The sequence below is a fragment of the Grampus griseus genome, assembly GCF_964374135.1.
Source record: "Grampus griseus genome assembly, chromosome: 9".
NCBI classification, from domain to species: domain Eukaryota; kingdom Metazoa; phylum Chordata; class Mammalia; order Artiodactyla; family Delphinidae; genus Grampus; species Grampus griseus.
Window position 1 is genome coordinate 44,116,817 of NC_139003.1, and position 25,793 is coordinate 44,142,609.

The 25,793-nt window shown below is 42.8% G+C and overlaps 1 protein-coding gene across 1 annotated transcript in view; it reads left to right on the forward strand.

The window, feature by feature from the left end:
- Nucleotides 1-201: 201 nt before the first annotated feature.
- Nucleotides 202-25,793, forward strand: part of PDE1C (phosphodiesterase 1C) — a gene marked incomplete at both ends in the record, with an annotated part of 550,586 nt that continues 524,994 nt past the window's right edge. The window contains one exon of the mRNA XM_082661639.1: nt 202-511. Within this exon, the coding sequence (XP_082517765.1) occupies nt 202-511 (310 nt within the window). The remainder of the gene's footprint in view (nt 512-25,793) is intronic.

Genomic DNA, 25,793 nt, shown 5'->3' on the forward strand with positions numbered 1-25,793 from the left:
TCAGTCCCCGGCGTGGGCGCGCAGCCCTCCCTGCAGCCTCCTCCGCCGCCGCCGAGGAGGGGCTGCAACCCGCGGAGGCACAGGAGGAGCAGAAGCTGGGGGCGCTACGGCGCGAGGAGAGAGTAAACCTTTGGCAGGCAAGGGGTGTGGGTCCCGCCGGGAGCCTTGGCCGCTCCGCTGGGCCCAGCCCGGCCCTCCGAGATGGGCTCCGTCTCCTCGGCGCTGGCGCGGTCCCGCAGCGCCTCGGTGCAGCTGGGCTGCTCGCCGCCGCAGCCCGGAGCGCCCCCGGCTGCTCCCGCTGCTTGCGGAGACCCTGTCGCTCTCCCCAAGACCCGGAGGCTTGGACCAGGGCGTGGAGAGGCCGCCATCCGGCCCGCAGCCGGGGAGGCACAGCGGGCCGCGCCGAGCTCGGAAGGGCGCGAGAAGTTAGAGAGTTTGGAACTGTCCCCGGTGCTGAAGCGTGCGGCAAGTATGTCTCGGCCCCATTTGTCCGGAAGCCCCGGCGCCGCGGGTAAGTCTCCTTCTCTTGCGTAAGGATCGCGGGGAGCTGCTCCGTGGAGACCTATGGGGGCCCTCTTTACCGTCAGGGGGAGACATGAAGGCTGTGTCTCCCAACAGGATTTCGGTTTTCTTGTCCTCTTACCCATAACCTCTTGCCCATAAAACTTGCCCATTAACTTTCACAGGTTAAGACTCATTTCTGACTTATGTCAATAAGGGGTTATTTCATAAGAATCATCTTTCACAGGGGTTTAAACAGTAGCTGGCAAGGCAGTTTACACCCTAAGGACCTCTTTCCTCATCTCTGTACTGGTGTCGGCACCATGGGGAGACGTCTTCCTTGTTGTCTTGGAAAGACAAGGATAAAGGAGGTGCACCTTTCTCCCAGGGGAAGTGGGAAAAGGGTAGGAGATTCCAGCTTGTCCAAGACTTATCCATGTGTGAAGAAGGAAACCAGTATTTGAGCTACTCTCTTCTAAAGGGACTTGGGGGTGTGTGGCTGGGGAGGACATTTTAAGGGTAGGCAGCAAGGAAGAAGGGAAAAGAGCACATGAGATTTGGAGTCAGTGGTGGGTCTGGGTCTCCATCTCCTGCTTTCATTGTGGTCTTGGGCAGGATACCCTCCTTGTGCCTCAGTTTTATCATCTCTGACATAGGGATGATAATAATACATTTCTCACTAGGTAGCTGGAAAATCTAACCAGACATAGGGCATGCAGTAGTACGTTGAAACTGTCAAGTGCTGTGCAAATACTGAGTATGATGCCTGAACCAGATCTCTAAAACTCTTCAGCTGAAACTGAAGGGAATTGTGAAACGTTTCAATTTTTAGTTTGAGATATTCAAAGGTCCATTTCATAGGGTAAGTCCTGTTTTGTGTAAGTGGGAGGAAAAGTTCTCAGTTGGTACATGTAATTAAAAAAATCACACTAGAAAAGTTACCAAATACATCAGCTGGGCTTTTGGTCTCATACATGAATCCCCACTTCATCCCAAGCAAGGTTGTGATGCTCATTGCTATTGTCTGTTGAGTGTTCAAGAAGGATTCAGTAGATTCAGTGGGCAATATTAGTTCCCCTGAAGAGAAAGATGAGATTAGTAGAGAGGGGGATTGGCTCACACTTTGACTCATGAGAGTTAAGTATACGTGTAACCTTATTCCCTTGAGAATTTCCTTTTAAAAAAATAGTGTGAGTTTATCTATTAGCTTTTATTTGTTCTCATTTCACTCAAACAGTGTTTTCAAACAAAAATTAAAAGAAGATACATGTACATTATGCTTGCAAGGGGGGATTTATCATTATAAAATATGTTAGTTTTTTTGCATTCATAGGATATCTTGTGGTGTTAATGGAAAGAGAACCAGATTTGGAGTCAGGATATCTGGGTCCTGCTAAGGTCTGCGTTCTAGGCCAGGAGACCTATATTTTCTAAGCCTGTACTATCAGCTCTTTTAAAATGAGTACAAATAGAGTTGTGCCATCTCCTATGCCATGAAGCTGAAAGGAAATTATGGAGATAAAATTGGTTTGTAAACTATGAGTACTATACAAGTGTAAGGCATTATTAAAGTATCTGGAGACTTAATATTTTCTAATGTGTAGGATGGAAATTTCATTTTTATATAATCTTATCATAGTTACATTGGATGGAACAATTCAATACTAGATTGTGTGTGTGTGATATCAGTTGAATTACAAATATATAGATGTCTATGGAAGAATATTACCATATTTTTTCCTCATGCTTTTGATGATATGGACAGAAGAGTTGTATATTGCACTTAATTCACACATTTGTAATTCCCGAAAACTAATTTCTAGGAATTTGCATTGAATTAATTTCTGTTCTGGATTTGATGAATACACCTTGGAAATACTTTTAACTTTAACTTTTTGATTGTACGAAAATTCCTTTTGTCCATTCCCTCCATTTTATTTCATAAAGAATATCTCAAATTAAAAATAACATTCAGAGTTTTATGTCACCTAGAATACTTATACAAAGTTATTCAATTTCTATATTTTGCTCTTAAAAAAAAAAGAATGGTATTTGAGCTTGAATCTTTGAAGTGTGGTGGGTTTAGATAGTTGGAATTGCAGATGAGGCTCAGTTTTATCATCTTTAAAAGTGAGGTGAGTTGCCCTTACCTGTGAATCTGGGTGGCCCTTTGTTGGACTAGATTGGATTTCTCCAGATATTGGGTCAAATAGCACAGAACTTGTGAATCTGGGAGAAAAGTAGATATGCTGCAAACTAAAACTTGTACTTTACAAACCAAACTGAATATATACATGTGTGCTATGTGCCAGATGTTATTTTATGAGATGGTGGGATGGGTCCTTTAATTATCATTTTACAGAAGAAGATATCAAGGCACAGAGAGGTTAAGTAACTGGTCACACAGCTAGTAAATGACAGCCAGAATTTAAACCTTGGTAGTCTAGTTCTGGAATTATATTCTTATCTACTTCTCTATACTACTTGTCTTAAGTGCTATGGGTTTATTTCCCATTTTCCAGTCCTTTACTTTACTAGTATTTAGTAACGTCCTTTGAAAGCTTTGTCTTGTCTGAGCTATACACAGGGGAACCAAGGGCAAGTACGTTGGTCCTGGGAGGAAGATGTCAGAGTATTAAGGAAGAAACAGTTACCTTGGATATTATTGTGGTGGTAATTAAAGTAAAAAAACTTTAAGCAGGAAGACTCAGTGTGCAGAGTCAGGGCAGTTAGGCCAGCTGTTTCTCCTCATCTTCATTAAAGGCTTTGAGCCTCTGAGATTTATTTTACTATGGATGGTGATAGTTCCCTACTCCTCTCTCATGATACTATTGTGAAGGTAAGGTATCAAAACCCAAGTGGGGACCTGGCTTATATTAAGCATGGGTGTTTTGTATGTTTGTTTTTTAGAGCTTTGCGGCCCTGCTCACTGGTAGAAAGTAAGGATCAGGTTGATCCATTTTCAATAAAAAGGTATCTCAGAATAAACCAATAACCAGATAAACAAAAAACTTTCCACAGCTACCTGTCTGTTGTGTGATAATCAGCAGTAGATTATCTGAGGCTCCTAGCTTTTGTCAGAAATTCCCCTGGATGGGGAGAGACTTTGACATTATTCATTAAGATGGTTTTTGGTTAATAATCTGTGTATTAAAATTATTGGGGCTTTTTCAATTTTCAGTTGTTATTCCCACCTGCCTTTTTTTTGTCCTGCTGTTTTAATGTTTGGAAAAGGTGTATCCTACAAGAGGTGGTTTCATACTGCAACTGACGTTTGTCAAATGATGGTCTTGGAACATTGTCTTGCTGAATTTTTTTTTTTTTTTTTTTGACTACGCCTCACAGTTCGTGGGATCTTAGTTCCCCGACCAGGGACCATACCCGGGCCCTGGTAGTGAAAGCACCGAGTCCTAACCACTGGACCACCAGGGAATTCCCTGTCTTTCTGAATTTTATTTTCTGTTTCTTAGTTTTCATCTAAATCCTCTGTGAATCCTGAAAAGGTTACCGGGTGGTGGTCAAGGGCAGCTGTATTTTCGGGAGGCTCTGCTTAAGTTTAGAAAGTGTTTCTTGCTGTTGCTGCTGATCAGATGTTTTCAGTTTAAAGTAAACGTCAGACCACTTTGGTGGGCTATTAATCCCTTTATCACTGTTTGCCTCTAACTTCAGTCCTCTCATATGCTAGGATCAGTGGTTTTCAAATCTTGGTGTTTATCTTAATCACGCGGAGAGCTAATTTCCGAAGCCCAGGCTTGTGGGTATGAGATAGGGCTGGGGGTGTTAATTACTCTAACCAAATTTCCCAGGTGACTCCCTTACCACCAATGTATGTATCATAGTCACCTGGAGGCTGGCCAGAACACAGGCTCCTGGGCCCCAAATCCAGAGTTTCTGATGAGTAAGTCTGGCAAGCAGTCTGAGAATTTGCATTCATAACAAGTTCCCAAATGCTGTTGATGCTGCAGGTCAAGGGATCGCACTTTGAAAACCACTGGTCAATGCACAGAAACCACCTAGAAGGAACACTATTCTTAGATACATTGTGTTATAGCCATTATTGAATTCTTGATTTGGGATCTTGACAGATCCCCCAAAAGAGACTCTGGATCCTAGGCAGCTTTCATTTGCCCAGTCTCTCTGCTTCACCTGCCCAGCCCCTTAGCAACCACTATTGCTAATTTCTAAAATGACAGGATAATTATGATTCTTTACCAGTGATGCTTTTAATTTGGGATTAAATTTTTTGGAAAATTTTTAGCCTAACTAAAAGGACGGATTAATATAAAAATAAAACAAAAGCTTTTATCATTTTTAAAGACCGGAGGGTGGATGGTGATGCCACTAGTGTCTTAATCTTTAACACTCACAGCATCTTCTAAGGTATTTCCCTGTTCCAAGTTAATTTAAACAGACATAAATGGCCTTCTAAAAGCTTAGGTTAGTGACAGGCAATGCTGATGAGAACGGAGGTGTGATGGGCAAGTGCTGGACCCCTGTGGATTTGGCATTACCTGCAGAAACTGCCCCCACTTCCACAATGTCTTCCCCGTAGGGAGGCCAGCCCGGGTCCCAGTGCCCTATCAAGGCTGAAAAGTCTCTGAGTCACTTTCCTTTGCTTCTCTTTCCTGGCAGTTACTTGAGTCATTGCTTGCAAAGCCAGTCTCAGCTTAGGGCAGGGTTGCGTAACCTGTTTAGCTCTGAGCCACCAGTGGTGTATTTGCTCCTGTTGGGTGGAGAACTTGGGGAAGGATGCTTCACAGCTGTACAGCACTTTACAGCTTAGAAAGGCCTTAGAGAGTCTCTTTATCTTTGATCTTCAGGACAGCTTTCTGTGGTAGGTGAGACACGTGGCCTTATTGCTGGCCTTTAATAAAGAAAGATTTAAATCAACTTTTATTTTTTATTGATGACATGCTTTATCCTAGATCACTTGCAGTTAGTTAGACTTTCAGGTGGCCCATTATTAATTCTTCCAGCAAGTGGGTACCAGGAAAATAGGCTCTGGAATCTTAATCCTTGGTTCTGATACATCCTGGCTATAGGAACTTGCCTTCTCTGAGCCCATTTCCTTATCTGGGAAATGGAAATGGAAACGGTATTGGTATTGACCTCACCTACACAAGGTAATTTATGCAAGGAACTTAGTACATGCCTTGGGACATGATAATCATTTAAATATTAATTATCTTTACAGATAAATAAACAATCAGAGATGTAGACTCTGTACATGTAGATGTACAGATACGGAACTCTTCCCTGGAGTCCCACAGCCCGTGGACTGGCAGAGCTAGCCTCGAGATCTTTTGATTTCTAATCCAGTTCTCTTTTCACAATGTCATGGTGATTCTTCTGTGGAAATAAAACAATAACTGTAGTGAGAAAGATAGGAAAGAGGAGGATGTAGAACCAGAGAAATACTGGAGACAAAGGGGAAGAAAGCAAGAAAACACAAAGCCTTTGGTGTTAGGAGGCTGGGGCCCTTGATCACCTACTTCTGGGGTAAGGACATAGATCCCACATACATATGTCACCCTTGATGTTATATTGTCTGTAATTTACTCAAACTGTTCAGCCTATGCAGTGGTGCGTGTGTGTGTGTGTGTGTGCGTGTGTGTGTGTGTGTTTCAATCTGCTTTCTAGGGGCAGGTAGTTAACACCCTATTGAGAAATACTCAATAAGAAGTGTATTCCTACATTCTTCACCTATTCCTCCAACTGCTCCAATTATGTAATGCCTAATTGTGTTAAAGATTTTAAAATCAGAATAAAGGTAATTGGGAATAATTTTTCATTGGTCACAATGAGTGATGTTGAAGGTATGCCAGGGAACTTCTGCCCTTGCATGAGCGAGGAGTAAGAATCTGACGAGTCCAGTGCGCTATATACCTGCCTGAGTGACATCCTAATCCTACGTCTCTGATTTGGGTGGGAGACAAAGGCTGAGGCTAGCTGATTAAGTTGTGCATATTGCTTATAATAACTGTTTTTAAAAACAGTTGGCCACATCAAAACAGCCATGTCAAAAAGAAAAAAAACAAAGACAAAAACCAAAAACAAGACAACCATGTCAAAATGGACATCAAAATGTCCCTTTGTTTCTAATGTACAGGTGTGGTGTGTTTCTTCATAGAGAGTAGCCACTTGGCCAAATCCCTCCAAGGTTATATTTTGAGTTTCCTAGTGGAGCGGGGCAGGGGATATCTCCACCTCTCTTTCCTTTGCAGACCACACACTGAGGGCAGGGATTTCCCAGAGGCCCTTCTCACCCCTGCCCCTGAATAAATATCTAGGTCATTCCCAAGCACACTCTGAGCCTCTGCATCCCAGAGGGAGGGAGAGAGGACGGGAGGAGCGTTCTGGGAAGATCCTGTGATCTTAGATCTAAGATTCTCAGCATGTCCTGTCAGCTCAACCCAGACCCCTATTTATATATCAGCAACCATCAGTCCTGAGCGCCCTGACCCACTCCAAGTCTCCAGTGGCAGGTACTTGGGCCTCATCACACCTGAAGGCTGCAGGGGTGGTGAGGGGGTCCCACGCAGCGTGCAGCCCCTCTGCGCTGCTGAGGGAGGGACGGAAGAAAGCTCTCAGCCCGCCGCCCACTGCCCTGGCTTTTCAGAATTCTGAGGTCCCTTCCCTAAGAACCAACCCCTGCCCAACTCAGGGGGAAACTCTTCTTCTGCAGGGATTTTCACTCACCGTGTGGCCTTGGCAATGACTAGCCTGTACGCCAGCCAGCAAGAGTTTTTGCTTTTTCTGCCCTGTCACTTTTTCCACAGCCATACTAATTGTGGCCTCCCCAGGGAGAAGGAAAGGAGGCGTGTGCTGTCTGCTCCAGCCCTCTCCAGCTTCCAGCCTTTTGCTTTGTTATGTCTTGAGATTTGGGCTCCACTGGGTTGGGAAAGGGAGAGAGGATGAGAGTGCCAGGTAAGTAGGGGCCCCAGAACACTGCCTGCACCCCACATCGCTTTTCAAGCTGTCTCATAATGAAATGACCCCCAATACAAGGTGAGTCCTCTTTTTCCCCTTTGAGAAGATTCCTCAAAAAAAATTTTTTAAATGGCGTACTTGAACATACAGACTTCGAGGGGACTAGAAAAAAAATCACATTTAAAAAAAAATTTTATTTATTTATTTATTATTTATGGGTGTGTTGGGTCTTCATTTCTGTGCGAGGGCTTTCTCTAGTTGCGGCGAGTGGGGGCCACTCTTCATCGCGGTGCGCAGGCCTCTCACTGTTGTGGCCTCTCTTGTTGCGGAGCACAGGCTCCAGACGCACAGGCTCAGTAGTTGTGGCTCACGGGTCTAGTTGCTTCGCGGCGTGTGGGATCTTCCCAGACCAGGGCTCGAACCCGTGTCCCCTGCATTGGCAGGCAGATCCTCAACCACTGCGCCACCAGGGAAGCCCCACATGTATTTTTAATATTTATTTTACTTTGTTATACCTATTTAAAAATCTCAAGAGGCGGAAAATACATTAGTTTAAAATATTCCTTTTTCCACTCTTAACATTTCATAAAACACTTTTTTTTTGGTTTTCCCGAGACCTGATTTATTCAATAGCTTAACAGATATCTGCATGTTCGTTATGTGCCCAAAACACTTTTATTTATTCTTCTTACATGCCTTTTTATCACTAGTATTACTGTCTTTACTAAAGTCATTTTGGGATCATCTGACAGTTTTCTAGAGCATATCATCTTCACCTGTGTCTAAGCTGTTTGTATGATCTGTGCGTAATGCTGTCTCTGGAACTTTTACAAGGCATGGCCTGACCAAGGTTTAGCTTTCAGACATTCAAATTCACTTCTCCTCCTCCTTTCGTGAAGTCTGACCTCTAACCTGCTAGAAAGGAGAGACTTGAGAGCTCAAGTTTCAGTGAGTCCCTCTATCCTGAGGGCTAACTTGACGCGCGCGCATGTGCACGTGCACAGACACACACACACAGTCCTTGCTCATCATTTGGGCATACATGGCATTAATGAATCTTCATAGCTGGAAGGTTCCAGGGAGATCGTCTGGTAGTAGATAGTACCAACTTCTTTTAGTATTTTAGTATGAGTTGAAAATGGCATTATTGTTGTTATAAAAATAATACAGCTTGTTGCAAAAATGTCAAAAAATGTAGAATAGTGCAAAGAATAAAGCAGTAACAAACTATCAGCCAAAGATAACCACTGTTAACATTTTGCCGAACATCCTTCCAAGTATCTCTTCAGGCGTGCGTGCGAGCACACACACACACACATTTTACATAAATGATATCATTTTATACATGCTATTTTATAATATAATGCTTTCCACTCAATAATATTTTGTGAGCATTTTTCATATCAATGTAGTTAAACATCATTGTTTTTAAAGGGTGCTCTTCTGTGTATATGGTATAATTTACTTCTCACTCTCCGATTGATGGATTTTGGGGTTGTTTCCAGTTTTTAAAAAAATAAATATATTTATTTATTTTTGCTGCATTGGGTCTTCCTTGCTGTGTGTGGGCTTTCTCTAATTGCAGCGAGTGGGGGCTACTCTTTGTTGCGGTGTGCGGGCTTCTCACTGCGGTGGCTTCTCTTGTTGTGGAGCACGGGCTCTAGGTGCATGGGCTTCAGTAGTTGTGGCTCGCGGGCTCTAGAGCGCAGGCTCAGTAGTTGTGGCACACGGGCTTAGTTGCTGCACGGCATGTGGTATCTTCCCAGACCAGGGCTCGAACCTGTGTCCCCTACATTGGCAGACGGATTCTTAACCTCTGCACCACCAGGGAAGTCCCTCCAGATTTCTTTTCTTTTCTTTTATCAGTTTTATACACATCAGTGTATACATGTCAATCCCAATCCCCGAATTCATCACACCACCACCACCACCCTCCGTTGCTTTCCCTGCTTGGTGCCCATACGTTTGTTCTCTACATCTGTGTCTCAATTTCTGCCCTGCAAACTGGTTCATCTGTACCATTTTTCTAGGTTCCACATATATGCGTTAATATACCATATTTGTTTTTCTCTTTCTGACTTACTTCACTTTGTATGACAGTCTCTAGATCCATCATGTCTCAACAAATGACCCAATTTCGTTACTTTTTATGGCTGTGTAATATTCCATTTTATATATGTACCACATCTTCTTTATCCATTCGTCTGTTGACGGGCATTTAGGTTGCTTCCATGAACTGGCTATTGTAAATAGTTCTGCAATGAACATTGGGGTGCATGTGTCTTTTTGAATTATGGTTTTCTCTGGATATATGCCCAGGAGTGGGATAGCTGGGTCATATGGTAATTCTATTTTTAGTTTTTTTTTTTTTTTTTTTTGGCGGTATGCGGGTCTCTCATTGTTGTGGCCTCTCCCGTTGCAGAGCACAGGCTCCAGACGCACAGGCTCAGCGGCCATGGCTCACGGGCCTAGCCGTTCTGTGGCATGTGGGATCTTCCCGGACCGGGACACAAACCTGTGTCCCCTGCATCAGCAGGCGGACTCTCAACCACTGCACCACCAGGGAAGCCCTATTTTTAGTTTTTTAAGGAACCTGCATACTGTTCTCCATAGTGGCTATATCAATTTACATTCCCACCAACAGTGCAAGAGGGTCCCCTTTTCTCCACACCCTCTCCAGCATTTGTTTGTAGATCTTCTGATGATGCTCATGCTAACTGGTGTGAGGTGATACCTCATTGTAGTTTTGATTTTCATTTCTCTAATAATTAGTGATGTTGAGCAGCTTTTCAGGTGCTTCTTGGCCATCTGTATGTCTTCTTTGGAGAAATGTCTATTTAGGTCTTCTGCCCATTTTTGGATTGGGCTGTTTGTTTTTTTAATATTGAGCTGCATGAGCTGTTTATATATTTTGGAGATTAATCCTTTGTCCACTGATTTGTTTGCAAATATTTTCTCCCATTCTGAGGGTTGTCTTTTCGTCTTGTTTATGGTTTCCTTTGCTGTGCAAAAACTTTGAAGTTTCATTAGGTCCCATTTGTTTATTTTTGTTTTTATTTCCATTACTCTAGGAGGTGGGTCAAAAAAGATCTTGCTGTGATTTATGTCAAAGAGTGTTCTTCCTATGTTTTCCTCTAAGAGTTTTATAGTGTCTGATCTTACATTTAGGTCTTGAATCCATTTTGAGTTTATTTTTGTGTATGGTGTTAGGGAGTGTTCCAGTTTCATTCTTTTACCTGTAGCTGTCCAGTTTTCCCATCACCACTTATTGAAGAGACTGTCTTTTCTCCATTGTATATCCTTGCCTCCTTTGTCATAGATTAGTTGATGATAGGTGTGTGGGTTTATCTCTGGGCTTTCTGTCTTGTTCCATTGATATATGTTTCTGTTTTTGTGCCAGTACCATATTGTCTTGATTATTGTAGCTTTATAGTATAGTCTGAAGTCAGGGAGTCTGATTCCTCCAGTTCTGTTTTTATCCCTCAAGACTGCTTTGGCTATTCAGGGTCTTTTGTGTCTCCATTACAAATTTTAAGATTTTTTTGTTCTAGTTCCATAAAAAATACCGTTGATAATTTGATAGGGATTGCATTGAATCTGTAGATTGCTTTGGGTAGTATAGTCATTTTCACATTATTGATTCTTCCAATCCAAGAACATGGTATATCTCTCCATCTGTTAGTATCATCTTAAATTTCTTTCATCAGTGTCTTACAGTTTTCTGCATACAGGTCTTTTGTCTCCCTAGGTATTTTTCTTTTTGTTGCAATGGTAAATGGGAGTGTTTCCTTAATTTCTCTTTCAGATTTTTCATCATTAGTGTATAGGAATGCAAGAGATTTCTGTGCATTAATTTTGTATCCTGCTCCTTTACCAAATTCATTGATTAGTTCTAGTAGTTTTCTGGTGGCATCTTTAGGATTCTCTATGTATAGTATCATGTCATCTGCAAACATGACAGTTTTACTTCTTTTCCAATTTGGATTCCTGTTATTTCGTTTTCTTCTCTGATTGCCGTGTCTAGGACTTCCAAAACTATGTTGAATAATAGTGGTGAGAGTGGACATTCTTGTCTCGTTCCTGATCTTAGTGGAAATGCTTTCAGTTTTTCACCATTGAGAATGATGTTTGCTGTGGGTTTGTCATATATGGCCTTTATTATGTTGAGGAAGGTTACCTCTCTGCCCACTTTCTGGAGAGTTTTTGTCATAAATCAGTGTTGAATTTTGTCAAAAGCTTTTTCTGCATCTATTGAGATGATCATATAGTTTTTCTTCTTCAGTTTGTTAATATAGTATATCACATTGATTGATTTGCATATATTGAAGCATCCTTGCATCCCTGGGATAAATCTCACTTGATCATGGTGTATGATCCTTTTAATGTGTTGTTGGATTCTGTTTGCTAGTATTTTATTGAGGATTTTTGCATCTATATTCATCAGTGATATTGGTCTGTAGTTTTCTTTTTTGGTAGTATATTTGTCTGGTTTTGGTATCAGGGTGATGGTGGCCTCATAGAATGAGTTTGGGAGTGTTCCTTCCTCTGCAATTTTTTGGAAGAGTTCGAGAAGGATGGGTGTTAGCTCTTCTCTAAACGTTTGATAGAATTCACCTGTGGAGCCATCTGATCCTCGACTTGTGTTAGTTGGAAGATTTTTAATCACAGTTTCAATTTCATTACTTGTGTCTGTTTATATTTTCTATTTCTTCCTGGTTCAGTCTTGGAAGGTTATACCTTTCTAAGAATTTATCCATTTCTTCCAGGTTGTCCATTTTATTGGCATAGAGTTGCTTGTAGTAGTCTCTTAGGGTGCTTTGTATTTCTGTGGGGTCTGTTGTAACTTCTCCTTTTTCATTTCTAATTTTATTGATTTGAGTCCTCTCCCTCTCTTTCTTGGTGAGTCTGGCTAATGGTTTATCAATTTTGTTTCCTCTCCCTCTTTTTCTTTTTTTTTTTAATTATTTATTTATGGCTGCATTCGTTGCAGGTGCGTGGGCTTCTCATGGCAGTGGCTTCTCGTTGTGGAACACAGGCTGTAGGTGCGTGGGCTTCAGTAATTGTGGCACATGGGCTCAGTAGTTGTGGCTCGCAGACTCTATTAGCGCAGGCTCAGTAGTTGTGGCACACAGGCTTAGTTGCTCTGCGGCATGTGGTGCATCAGTTAGGTCCAGTCCATGGCAATTTGCCAAGGGTAAGCAAATGGGAAGCCGGTGTTTGCTGGGAGCTTGGATGGAAGATTGATGCATTTTTCTCAAGAACCACTTAGGCAAAGTGAAGGTGGATTCTCAGAGTCATAGTGAAGAGCACAGATCATCTGGGTGACTTTGGCTTGATATGTGAAGGTGGGAGCTTGCTCAGCAGTGACCATATCAGGGACATGGAAGGGGACCTTCTGTATTACGGCCCTACAAATACAAACGCTGTCTAACAGTATGTTCATGATCTCACTGTCTTAATATTTGTGATTTCATTTCCGCTGTCTAGCTTGAGTATTTTTCAAATTCACTTGGAGCTATTCTGTGACAAACCTGTAAAACGTCAGAGCAGGAAAGAGCCTTGAATGCCTTTCTAGTTCAGCCTTTTCCAGCACCACTAACTCCATGAGAAGAGAAAGGTTTCCATGGCCAAATGCATGTGAAAATTGCTGGTGAGACAAAGTTAAACAGGTTTGCTCACTGCTGGACTTCTCAGATGCTTTGTTCTAGAAATGTGCATTGTGACTCCAAGAGCAAAATCTAGCCTGAAGATTTCCCAGTATTCCCCCCTCCCTTTTTTTTTTTTTTTTTTTTGCATAGAGCATTTCTCCATGGGATACACTTAGGAAAAATGGATGAGGAAATTCAGATTTAGAGAAGGATACTGATTTCCCAAAAGTCATGCCTTGAGTAAGAGGCAGATTTGGGATTAGAACTCAGGTGTCTTCATTCTCCATTCATGCAATTAAAAAATCATTCTCTGTGACAGACATTTCTGTGCCAGGTACCGTGCTATAAACCTGAGTAAGAAAGAATCTTTTTCTGTGGATGGCTTACACTCTTGTTGGGGAGACAGTTATAACACGGCGTGAATTTAGAGACATACGCAGCATGCTAGGTTCCTCAGAGAAGGGAACAATGAACTTTCCAGGTTTAGAGCTCTATCTACTACATCAGGCTATTCCAGGACTTTAAAAAAGAGTCTTGTTCAGTTCATATAAGGATTCCACAAAGTATTTGCATCTATTATTCCATCATTCTACATCAGTGAGTTTAAGAATAGAATCCAATGTGCAGACAAAACTTTAAGGACAAGCAGTGGTGTGTTAGAGATGGCTTGCCCTCTTGTTAGAACCCCTTGTGCACATCTCTTCCCAATTCCTCATTCAGTGACCTCATGAGGGTAGCTTGAAATCAGCCGTGATGAGAGTATTTACACCACGGAAGACACTACAAATCAGGGTCCCTGTCCCAGTTGTTAAATTTTTGCCAGCATAGCGCTAAATAAGGATGTTCACTCTTTATAATAGTCAAGAATTGGATATAAATTGAATGTCCGGCAAGAGGGAATGTTAAATTATGTGCTGGTTATCTTCCAAACTCACCCTCTACTCTTCTCCACCCTCCTCTAGTCTGGGTGGTGACCTTTATTGTCTGCTTTTACCTTCTGACTTCTGTTTGTGTTGGACCAATGAGAAGCACATGCAGAAGGTTGGAGGGTGGAAGAGAGTCATGTCAGGTCATTTATTCCTCCAGCTCAATCCCTGCGGGGTCACTGTTGGCTGGCTGTCCCTCAGCTGAAGGCCACAGCTCCTATCAAGTGATCCTGGAAATCATTCCATGTCTGTTCATAGTGGTCTTCTCCCACCTGCCTTTTATAAAAATTTAAACAGCTCCAGAATCTTCTATCGTGTGGATGTCCCAGAGTTTATTCAACCACTTTCCCATCTATGGGCATTAGGTTGTTTCCAACATATTGCAATTACCAATAAACCTGTAATGAATAACCTTGGGCATTCATTTCGTATTGTTGTATTTTCATATTGTTGGAGGTATTATCATATCATTGGAGGTATTATCTTCAGGGAAAGTGTCTAGAAATGAGATTGCAGAATCAAAAGCCAAACGCATATGTAATTTATTACTAAATTCCCCTCCATAAGCGTTGTACCAGTTTGCATTCCTACCAGCAATGAATAAGAATGTCTGTTTGTCCCCAACCTTGCCAATAGAATATGCTGTCAAGCATTTTAATTTTCTTCAGTCTGTAACGTGAGAAATGGTATCTCAGTTTAGTTTTAGTTTGCATTTAAAAAATTATGGGTGAAGTTTAATATCTTTTTGCATGAATTATCTGTTCATGTATTTTGCTTATTTTTCTATCGTGTTTCTGGTATTTCTTTCCTCAATTTTTAAGAATTAACAATAGATTAGGACATTAGCCCTTTGTGATATATGTTGCAATTTTTTTTCTTTTGGCTTTGGTTTTGGTATTTTTTTGTTGTGTAAAAGTATGTTTCTATGTAGTCAAATTTATTTCTCCTTTTATTTTTTGTATCTGGTTTTTGAGTCATAGTTAGGAAACCTTTCCCTGCATTGAGGTTAGAGAGGAATTCACCCATATTTTCATGTAGTACTTGTTTGGTTTCATTTTTTACCTTTAGATCTCTGATCTTTTTGGAGTTTTTCCTTGTCTATGGTGTGAGATACAGATCTATTTTCATCTTTTTCCAAAGAGCTATCAAGTTGTCCCCAAGTCATTTATTAAAATGTCCATCTCTGCTTTAAGTGGTTTGAGATGGTACCTTTATCAAATATTAAATTTCCGTATTTACTGGGAACTATTTCTGGAATTTGTAATTTATCGTACTTGCTTGTGTGTCTATTCATGTGCTGGTGTGACATTGTTTTGCCATTTTTTTTTCAGATTTTTTTCAACATTTTACTATACAATTTTTCAAACATACATAAAAGTTGAAAGAATTTTACAGTGAATACCTACTTACTTACCCATTAGATTCTACCATTTCACCATACATGCTGTATCACATATCTATCCGTCTGTCTGTCCCTCTGTTCATTCATCAATCCATCTTATTTTTTGATGCGTATCCAGGGGAGTTGCAGGAATTATAACACTTCCCCCCAACTTCAATATGCATATCAGTTTATTTTATTTTATTTTTTTGGTACGCGGGCCTCTCACTGTTGTGGCCTCTCCCGTTGTGGAGCACAGGCTCTGGACGCGCAGGCTCAGCGGCCATGGTTCACGGGCCCAGCCGCTCTGCGGCATGTGGGATCTTCCCGGACCGGGGCACGAACCCGTGTCCACTGCATCGGCAGGCAGACTCTCAACCACTGCGCCACCGGGGAAGCCGTATGCCAGTGTTTTACAAACATGATCTTGTTTAATCCTCATAAGCATGGTATGAGAAAGGTGTGATTATCTCCATTTTACAGGTTAGGGACCTGATGCCCAGACAGAACTGACTTGTTAAAGGTTATTCAGCCTGGTTTAGGGATGGCAAATATATGGTAGAACTAGGACTTGAATGAAGGCTGTCTGACTTAGGGGCTTGTGCTTTTTCTATTACCCCTGGTATGTTAATGTATATATATATATATATGTATGTATATATCTTGATATATCACATTCTGACCTTTTGATAAGACAACCATGTTTTTAATTTTCTGGGTTATTCCCAATTTAAAACATTTTGTCCTTGGTCATCATAACTATCATCATACTTGATACATTCATATGCCCTGATTTTTAAAAATAGAACTGCCTGGGGGTCTTCTCTTCTTGTTTACTCCCTGTTCCAGAATTATGACTGGAAGGTCATAATCTCATCTGCTAGTGATAGATCTTTCCATGAATGACACCCATAGTTACTGTTATTTCTTAAAATATGTGTCTTTTGTTCCATCACGGAACAAACTGAACTGTGATATGTTTTGTAATTCATATAGCTGATTTCATGTTACTGTCATCCTTATAGTTCTGTCACACTTCGGATGGTTACAATTTTCTTTGTCTCTGAGGACATTGGAACCTTGCATTATTTACTATATAGGAGAGGAAATAGTAGCCTTATAGGGAGATGTGATAATGTTCTCTCCCTGTTACTATATTTCTGAGAGAAAGCATCTAGTAAGAGCCAAATGCAAGCTAAGGGCATAGATAGAAGTATAAATGAAACTTTCAGACCTGTGAGGGACCTTAGAACTCTTCAAATTCAAATCTATTTTTTTAAAATTGAGGGCTCAGAGAAGAGAAGGTACTTACACAAAGTCATAAAGCTAATAAATAGTGGTGCCAGAACAATGTTCTTTTACTTTCAGTATAATGCTTTTTCCACCCTAACCCAGAGTAAAGTGTTATGGGGTTAATTGGGCCTCTCCTCTGCAGCTATGACAGCCAAATTAGGAATCATTACTGACATTTCTCAGGTTTCCCTTTGTGCTGAATGAAATAATATTGGGGGAAAATAGAAGATAGAACCCACAGAGCAAGAGAGAAGAGATGGCTCTAAGAGGGTGCTTCCCTGCTCTTCTCCAGGAGGAGATTTATGCCACATGAAAGGGAGGTGAGTACGCTAATCACCTGGTGGGCCTAGATAGGCTGAAATTCATACATTTCATGTAATTCCACCATTTTTAACTTTCATTGTTAGGAGAAAAGTCAGCTGTCAGTCGAACGGTTGTTTGACTACAGATAATCAGCCTTTTCATTTTGTCTGCTTTTTAAGATTTTCTCTCTATATTTAATGATGTGTAGTTTGAATACAGTGTGTCTGGTATGGTATTTTTGTTTTCATTCTGCTTGGAATTTTCTGGTTAACCTGGGATCACTTTAAACTAATGTTTGAGTTGGGATTTTTTTGTCTCCACAGGTAGTGTAGGTTCCATCTCTGAATCCATGTGAGTAAAGCCTTGTGATGAAGAGTTCTTTGGGGAGAGTCCCCCTCCCTGTTTTTCATACTTTAGCTGGAGTCCGGGTCAAAGCAGTCAAGATATCCACTGTTTACCCATACTGTGGGAAAGATTTTTTTAAAAAAATCTAGTTCATACAATTGAGGATGGTGCTTTTTTGGAGGTCCAATTTTTTGGTGAGAGCTCTACTTTAGCATTCCACCCCTTTTTGGTTCCAGACTTTATTTCCTGTCCTCTCATGCTCATGAGGCCAATTAAAATCAGTCCCTAAGCCAACAGAGATTGACTGATTTCTCCAGAGAGAATGCCAGTTTCAGTACTTGCTTATCTCTCTGGATTTATGGTTTCTCATTGTTCCTAACCTTTGAGCCTTTCTATAACTCTCATGCCAGCTCAGACATGTCAATGAAAAGAGGTTTAAAAATGTTTTAGTAGCATTTTTGGTACCCCTGTGCCAGGAGTCTTTTTCCTTGACTTCCAAGTCTGTCATATTGTTGAAAATGAAAGTCAGTCTATTTATATTCAGCAGAAGAGTTAGACTATTACATTTGGATGTTATCTTGATATCACTCCAGCGCAACAGCCATATGGAACTCACAGTCTGTTGAAGGAGGTAGTCATTAAACCATTATACACAATAAATTGATATGGAGGATATGTTGGTCATCTATACAGGGTAAACGGGGACACAAAGACATGAACAGAGGGTCCAGGGGAGTCTTCTGGCAAAAGCTGACTTGAGCTGGGCTTTGAAAGGAAAGGGTGGAGAGACGAAGGAAAGAGTGGAGTGAGCTGAGTCAGTAAAGGCAGGGGGGGTTGTGAAATAGCATCTTTCCAACCCTACAGTCAGAGCTACTTGGTCACCCCAGTCTTTGAAACAGGTCCCAGTCTTGGTCAGTCCCAGTCCCACATCCAAAAAATCATTACCTAGACCAATATCAGGGAGCTTCTCCCCTGTGATTTCCTTTAGGAATTTTATGGTATCAGGTCTTCTGTTTAAGTGTTTAATTCATTTCGAGTTAACTTTTGTGAGTTGTGTAAGATAAGGGTCCTGTTTAATTTTTCTGCATGTGGCTATCCAGTTTCCCTACACCATTTGTTGAAGAGACCATTTTCTTCCCCATTGAGTATTCTTGGATCCTTTATTAAATATTAATTGACTGTATATGCAGGGCTTCCTCCTGTCTTTCTTGTTTCCTGTGCCTGTTCCTTTCTGGGACTTATTTGACCTTCTGGGACTTAAGCCCTGCCAAGTTCTTGCTAGTCCTCCTGGACATGGTACTGCATGTGACTACAGCCTAGCTCCCTCTCTCCACTCTCTGCTAGTAGGCGTTATGCCAGACACCCTTCATAATCTTCTCTTATTTCCTTTTCTCAAACAGTCTATGAAGGAGATTGAATTTGGATTTCAGTGGGTAGAAATAAGGTCCCCTAGCCTCTGTGAGGGAGCACTCCTCTTCCTAGCAGGTTCCAACCATGTTTGCTTGTGGGGAACCTTGAGGGAGCAGTAGACAAGCTTAAGAAGGGGAGTGCCATGGAGCTACCAGCTCCCTGCTCCCTGCCCCGTTATATTGGAAGTATTTCAGAAACTGCCAGAGGGAAGGAAATTGCAGCTCTAGCTTCTCTGGCATTTCAGAGAAGAGAAAAAAATATATACCTGCTGATGGCTCCCAGGTATACGTCTGTGATCTAGAACTCTCTTCTGAATTCTCTATCTGTATATTCAACTGCTTCCTTGATACCTCTACTTAAAATGTTTAGAGGAACCTCATAAGAACAGTGTGTACAAAGATGAATTCATCTTCTCTCCCGAACTTGGCTTTTCCTTCTGGGCTCCTGTCTCGGCGAATGCCACCTTGACTCACTCAGATGCCTAAGCCAGGAACAGCAACACCATCCTTGGCTTCTTCTCCCCTGACAAATCCTGTGATATTCCATCTCTGCTCATCTATTTCTGTTCCATTTGCCACTTCCTCAGCCCATTTCCTCACTATCACTTATCCAGCTGGTGTCCCTGTCTCCTTGGTTCTGCTCTCTTCCAATTCATTTATCAAAACTAGCTAGAGTGATCACTCTAAAACCTTGGTACTCAAAAGTGTGGTCCATGGACCAGCACCATCAGCATCACATGGGAGCTCATTAGAAATGCAGAATCCTAGGCCCCACCCCAGATCTGCTGAATCAGAATTTGCATTTATCAAGCACCCAGATGATACATACCTAAGTACACTGGGATTTGAGAAGCATAGCTCTAAAATAAATGTCTCATGATATCTCTGCCTTGTAAAATCCCTTAAAGGCTTTCTACTGCCCTCAGGAAAATCCATCCTCCTTAAATGAGCCCATAATGTCTTTTAAGATCTAGTCCCTATGGACCTAGGCAGATATGTCTCTTTTCTTGGTACTGTGGTGACCTCTGAGCAACAGTCACTGCCCTGCTTTCAGTTCTCTGTGTCTTTTCTCCAGGATTTGCATGTGCTTTTCCCTCTGCCTGGAATATTCTTTCTCTGCAACATTTCTTCCCCAAGGAAGCCTTTGTGACCTCCCATATCTGATCTTGGTTTCCCTTCTGTGTGTTCCTATGGATTTCCCTTATCTTGCTAATTAATTCTTTTTGTAACTTTATCAAATAATATTTTTACAGTACATGTACCTGTTTGCTCTGTGCTGGGATGCAAGCTGCTGAGAATACCCTGTAGATGCTGTGTTCGCCTCCATCTCCCCCTCTAGACTTGAAGCTTAGTGTAGATGGAGACCATGTGTATTTATTCACTTGTGATCCTGAGACCTAGCATAATACCTGGAGCAAAATGACACTCAAAAATGCAAATCAAAACTACAATGAGGTATCACCTCACACCGGTCAGAATGGCCATCATCAAAAAATCTACAGACAATCTACAAACAAAATCTACAAAGAAATCTGCTGGAGAGGGTGTGGAGAAAGGGAACCCTCTTGCACTGTTGGTGGGAATGTAAATTGATACAGCCACTATGGAGGTTCCTTAAAAAACTAAAAATAGAACTACCATATGACCCAGCAGTCCCACTATTGGGCATATACCATGAGAAACATAATTCAAAAAGAGACATGTACCACAATGTTCATTGCAGCACTATTTAAAATAGCCCCAGGACATGAAAAGCAACCTAAGCGTCCATTCACAGATGAATGGATAAAGAAGATTTGGTACATATATACCATGGAATATTACTCAGCCATAAAAGGAAACGAAATTGAGCTATTTGTAATGAGGTGGATAGACCTAGAGTCTGTCATACAGAGTGAAGTAAGTCAGAAAGAGAAAAACAAATACTGTATGCTAGCATATGTATATGGAATCTAAAAAAAAAAAATGTTTCTGATAAACCTAGCAGCAGGACAGAAATAAAGACATAGAGAATGGGCTTGAGGACACGGGGAGGGGGAGGGGGAAGGGTAAGCTGGGACAAAGTGAGGGAGTGGCATGGACATATATAAACTACCAAATGTAAAACAGATAGCTAGTGGGAAGCAAGTGCATAGCACAGGGAGATCAGCTCAGTGCTTTGTAACCACCTAGAGGGGTAGGATAGGGAGGGTGGGAGGGAGGGAGACGCAAGAGGGAAGAGATATGGGAATATATGTATACATAGAGCTGATTCACTTTGTTATAAAGCAGAAACTAACACAACATTGTAAAGCAATTATACTCCAATAAAGATGTTAAAAAAAAGCTATATAAAGTAAATATATAATTAGGAAAAAAAATGACACTCAATAAAAACTTGTTAAATGGATGGGGAGCCCCAAGTATACTGATGATGAGTATGGAATATAAAGGACCTATTTGGTGAATTAAGGGGGGGGGTGGTGACAAACTTTTACTCCCTTTAATCTGAGTGTGCTCAAAGAGGTCTATTCTCAGTCTTCTGGAGACTGGGAAATGGAGGCGATGGGAACAATTATTTCATTTTAAAGATGCAGAAACTGAGGTTCAGACAGGTTAACCAACTTGCCAAGGGTTCCACTGATTGTAAGAGTTGGAGCTGCGACTCCAATCCAGGGGTGGCTGACTCCAAAGCTGGGAACTTTTTCCAGAGTCAGGACCTGAGTAAAGGTCAGTTTGGCCACTCCAGCCCTGAATGAATGAATGAGTGAATGAGTGCATACAGGCATCTGTCCCTCATTCTGATAGTTATTTTAGTAATTCAGGCATTTCACATTCAAAAGGCCAACCATCTCTAATGTAGAACAATCCTTTCTGGTGTTTTCCATGGACAGCAGACTCCCTCAAAGAAAACTTTCCTTTGGCCTCTACTGTGTGGGATCTGAAGCCTCTTTGCTTCTCCATAGAATGCCAAATGTAGAAGAGATCTCATTAGAATCCAGTTGGTTCCATCTCTCTTTTCATCAAGGCTCAGAGACACAGAATGACTTACCCAAGGTAACACAACAGATAAGTGACTGAGCTGGAGCTCAAACCTGGACCTTTGAGTAGTCTGTTCAGAGCTCTATCCACTGGGCTTTGCCACCTCGTATGCAATAGGTGTTCAAGAAATGCTTGTTGATAGTCCTGTGATTGTTGCTCACTGCTGGGAGCTCTGGCAGTGACTCAGGCCTCAGTCAGAGGCAAGTCCCCAGTGATTTTTAGTAAGCAAAAGAGAAGTTCATGTCTTGAGCTATGATTATCTGTTCAGATTCCTTCAATTAGTGTCAAAGATAATAACTTGATTGTTATTATTAAATGTAAATGGGGATAGTCCTGAGATGCCCCAATAATTTTGAACAGAGACATGCACTGGCTGAGGCCTTGCCTCATGACTCCGAGAGAGAGAGAGAGAGAGAGAGAGAGAGAGAGAGATGGAGAAAATGAGTGTGTGTGTGTGTGTGTGTGTGCGCGCGCGTGCACATGCACACATGCGTTTGAATGTAACACTCAGACAGCCAGGACAATATGTTTCAGAATTTTCTACCTGCTGTTGCCTTTGAGATGCACGAAGAGCAAGCAGCCGTGTCCGCAGGCTGGGAGAGAGTCTGCCCGGCGACAGTGAGGAGGAGGAGGGACAGCGCAGGCGCTGGAGTCAGATGGTCTGGGCTCAGTCCCACCCTGACCCTTGGCAAGTTTTTAAACTTTATAGATTTACAAAGTGGGTTTGATACTACCTATGTCACGGGATAACATAAGGTAACGTGTGGGAAGTGCTGTACACAGCGCCTGGCACATTGCACGTGATTTAGGAATGGTTAGTGAACCATACAGGAGTGACTGGTAAGGTTGGCTGGTAGGGGCTTGTGGACAGGCTTCTCCCCATGGGCTGGTTTTGGATGCAGTTACTACTAGGCTGCCAGCCATGTTCTGAGGAGTGAGCCGACTGCATGATGCTCCTGGGATGGGCTCTGTCCAGATAGCTGGATGGTCAGTGCCTGAAGGCCTCTTGGCCTATGCAGAACCAGAAGCCTTCTTGTCTCTGGGGAGGGCTCTTACAGGACCCAGTTCTGGGGACAGGGATTCTGGGCAGGTGAGCCAAGACAGAGACTTAGGACTCTTTTACCAAAGAGTAAGATGGAGATGAAGCTACCAGAATTGGGGCCCAGCTGTCAGCAGGGCAGAGCCCTGTGGGCAGAGCTGGGGCCAAGGTCAGAGCCAAGGTGCTGGATGTTAAGTCTAGGCAGGATGGAGCCTCAAAATTCCTCCAGACTACATTGAACTCCTTAAGGGAGGTGCATAGTGGTGGTTACAGAGCAGGTGCTGGGGCCAGACTGTCTGGATTCGAATCCTGGTTCTGCCATCTAACTAGCTGTGTGATTTTGAGCAAGATGTACCACCTTTCTGTGCTTTACCTTCTTCTGTGAAATGGGAATGATAATCATATTGCTTACCTTGTAGTCTCTTTGGAGGATTAAATGAGTTCATTTATGTAAAGGACCCAAATCAGTGCTTCACATATGGCAGTGCTCAATGAAGAGTTAGAGGCTCTTCTACATGCCAGGCACTGTTCCAGGCTCCAGGAATGTGGCAGGAGACCAAACAAGGTTTCTTTTCTCATGGAGCTGACATTATAGTATGTGTGTGTGTGTGTGTGTGTGTCAGACAAATAATAAACAAATACGCAAATACATATATACTGTTAAGGGATAATAGGTAAGGCAGGCTGAGCAGGGCAGAAAGATCGAAGGGGAGGAAGTATTTTTTCTTTTTTTAAAATATGTATTTATTTATTTATGTTTGGCTGTGTTGGATCTTTGCTGCTGTGCTCAGGCCTTCTCTAGTTGCAGCAAGCGGGGACCACTCCTCGCTGCGGTGAACAGGCCTCTCATCGCAGTGGCCTCTCCTGATGCGGAGCATGGGCTCCAGGCACGCGGGCCCCAGCAGTTGTGGCACATGGGGTCAGGAGTTGTGGCTCATGGGCTCTAGAGCACAGCCTTAGTAGTTGTGACGCATGGGTTTAGTTGCTCCGTGGCATGTGGGATCTTCCTGGACCAGGGCCCAAACCTGTGTTCCCTGCATTGGCAGGCGGATTCTCAACCACTCCACCACCAAGGAAGCCCTGGAGGAAGTATTTTGGATGAAGTGGTCAGGGAAAGCCTCTCTGGCTAGGAGACTTGAAAAGAGGCATGAGTAATTGAGAGAGTTGTGTGGATATTAGAGGAGAGTAGCTTTCCAGGCTGAAGAAAGAGTAACTGGGGGGGCCTGAGGTGGAAGCATGCTTGGGCGTTCAGAAAACAGTCAGGAGGCTGGTGCAGCCGGAGTGGGGGGGAGCCAGCAGGATAGTGGGGAGTGAGGTTGGAGAAGTAATTGAGGCAAGTGCACATAGACCCAGGCGAAGCCACAGTGAGGATTGTAAGGGAGATGGAAGGCCATGGAGGGCAGGCAATTGAGCAGTTGAGCTGTCAGTTTCACCCAGGGTGCCTGAGTAGAGAATAGACTGATGTGGTGGGGAAATGGGGTAACCTCTGAAGCTATTGCAGTAGTACAGGCCAGACAGAGCAGTGGCTTGAATTAGAGAAGAAGTGGTGGGTGGTAAGGAGTGACCGCACTCTGATGTAGTTTGAGGGCAGAGTGGAGGTAGAGTAAGAAAGAGCAGAGTCAAGGATGACTCTTAACACCTTTGGTCTGAACGACTGGAAGAATGGAGTTGCTGTATCCTATCTCCTTGGATATAAAGAAGATGGGGAGGAGAAGGGGTTGAGGGGAAAACAGTCCTGCTCTGGACGTGTTAAGCTTGAGAATAGTGGGAGACGTCTAACTGAGGTTGCCAGGAAGCTGTTCAGGCGAGAGGCTGGAACTGGAGGTGTGGAACGGGGCATGGTTAGCATGTATGTGGGCAAGTCCCCTGGGGAGTGAGACTAAATAGAGAAGAACTCAGCCCTGGGGCTCCCCAAAGTTGGAGGTCAGAAGGAGGAGGACAGTCCTCAAAGGGGGCTGGGAAGGAATGGCCCGTGAGGAGGGAGGAAAACCAGGAGCGTGGTGTCCGGAAGCCAGTGAGGTGCATGCTTTCAGAAGGGGATAGCGATCAAACGTGTCACAGGCTTCGGAGGCCCAGTGAGGCGAGGCTTGAGGCTGACCATTGATTTGGGAGCACAGAGTCATTGATAAGAGCAGCGCCAGAAGAGTGGTGGGGTGAAAGTGCAGCTGGGGCAGGGTCAAGAGGCTGGAAAGAGAGGAGAAGACGTGATAATTACAGACACGTCCTTTGAAGAGTTTTATTATAAAAGGGAGCAGAGAATGGAACAGTATGTGGAAGAGCGTGTAGTCAAGTGAGAGACGGTTTTCTTTTATGATGGAAGAAATAACAGATCTGTGTGCTGATGAGAATGATCCAGTAAAGGGAGGGACACTGAGAGTGCGGGAGAGAGGGGGCACTAGCAGGAGCCGTGTCCTTGAGTAGACAACCGGAGATGGACCTGTGTGCCCTGGGGAGGCGCTGGCCTTGCACAGCTGTTCACACCCCCAACGGAGCCCTAGGTGCTGACTGGGCACTTCCTGGGGGAGGGGCAGCGGTGGCATAGGGAGTCCTGCAGAGAATGTTGAAAGGCTCATTCCAGAGACCAACGCTAAATTCTTTTTATAGCTTCAGAGTTTTGGTCTTACATGTACAGTGAATTTGATGAACTTATTGCCGGAAAACAGACAGGGCAGCTTCTAATAGCAGCTGTAGGAAGTTCTTGGCTTCCAAATTATGCAGTTGTCCATCAACAGCTCAGTTAAAGCTCTCAGGCAGCAGCGGTATGTCAGCATTAAAAAGGGTCAGAGTGAAACCCTCAGGAAAATTAATGAGATGCAAGTCCACCCGTTGGGCTTATTTTTAGATATTCTAGGCAACTCTCGAAAGGGTGGAATCTTGGGCTGCTTTATGTCAACGTCGCCGCGCCGGGAACTGACAATCTGAGAGGCTGGCCCTTCAAATAACAGACAACTTCCTGCAGCTCATGGGCAAGCATCTTCCTTTTTTACCCCAAGGCAC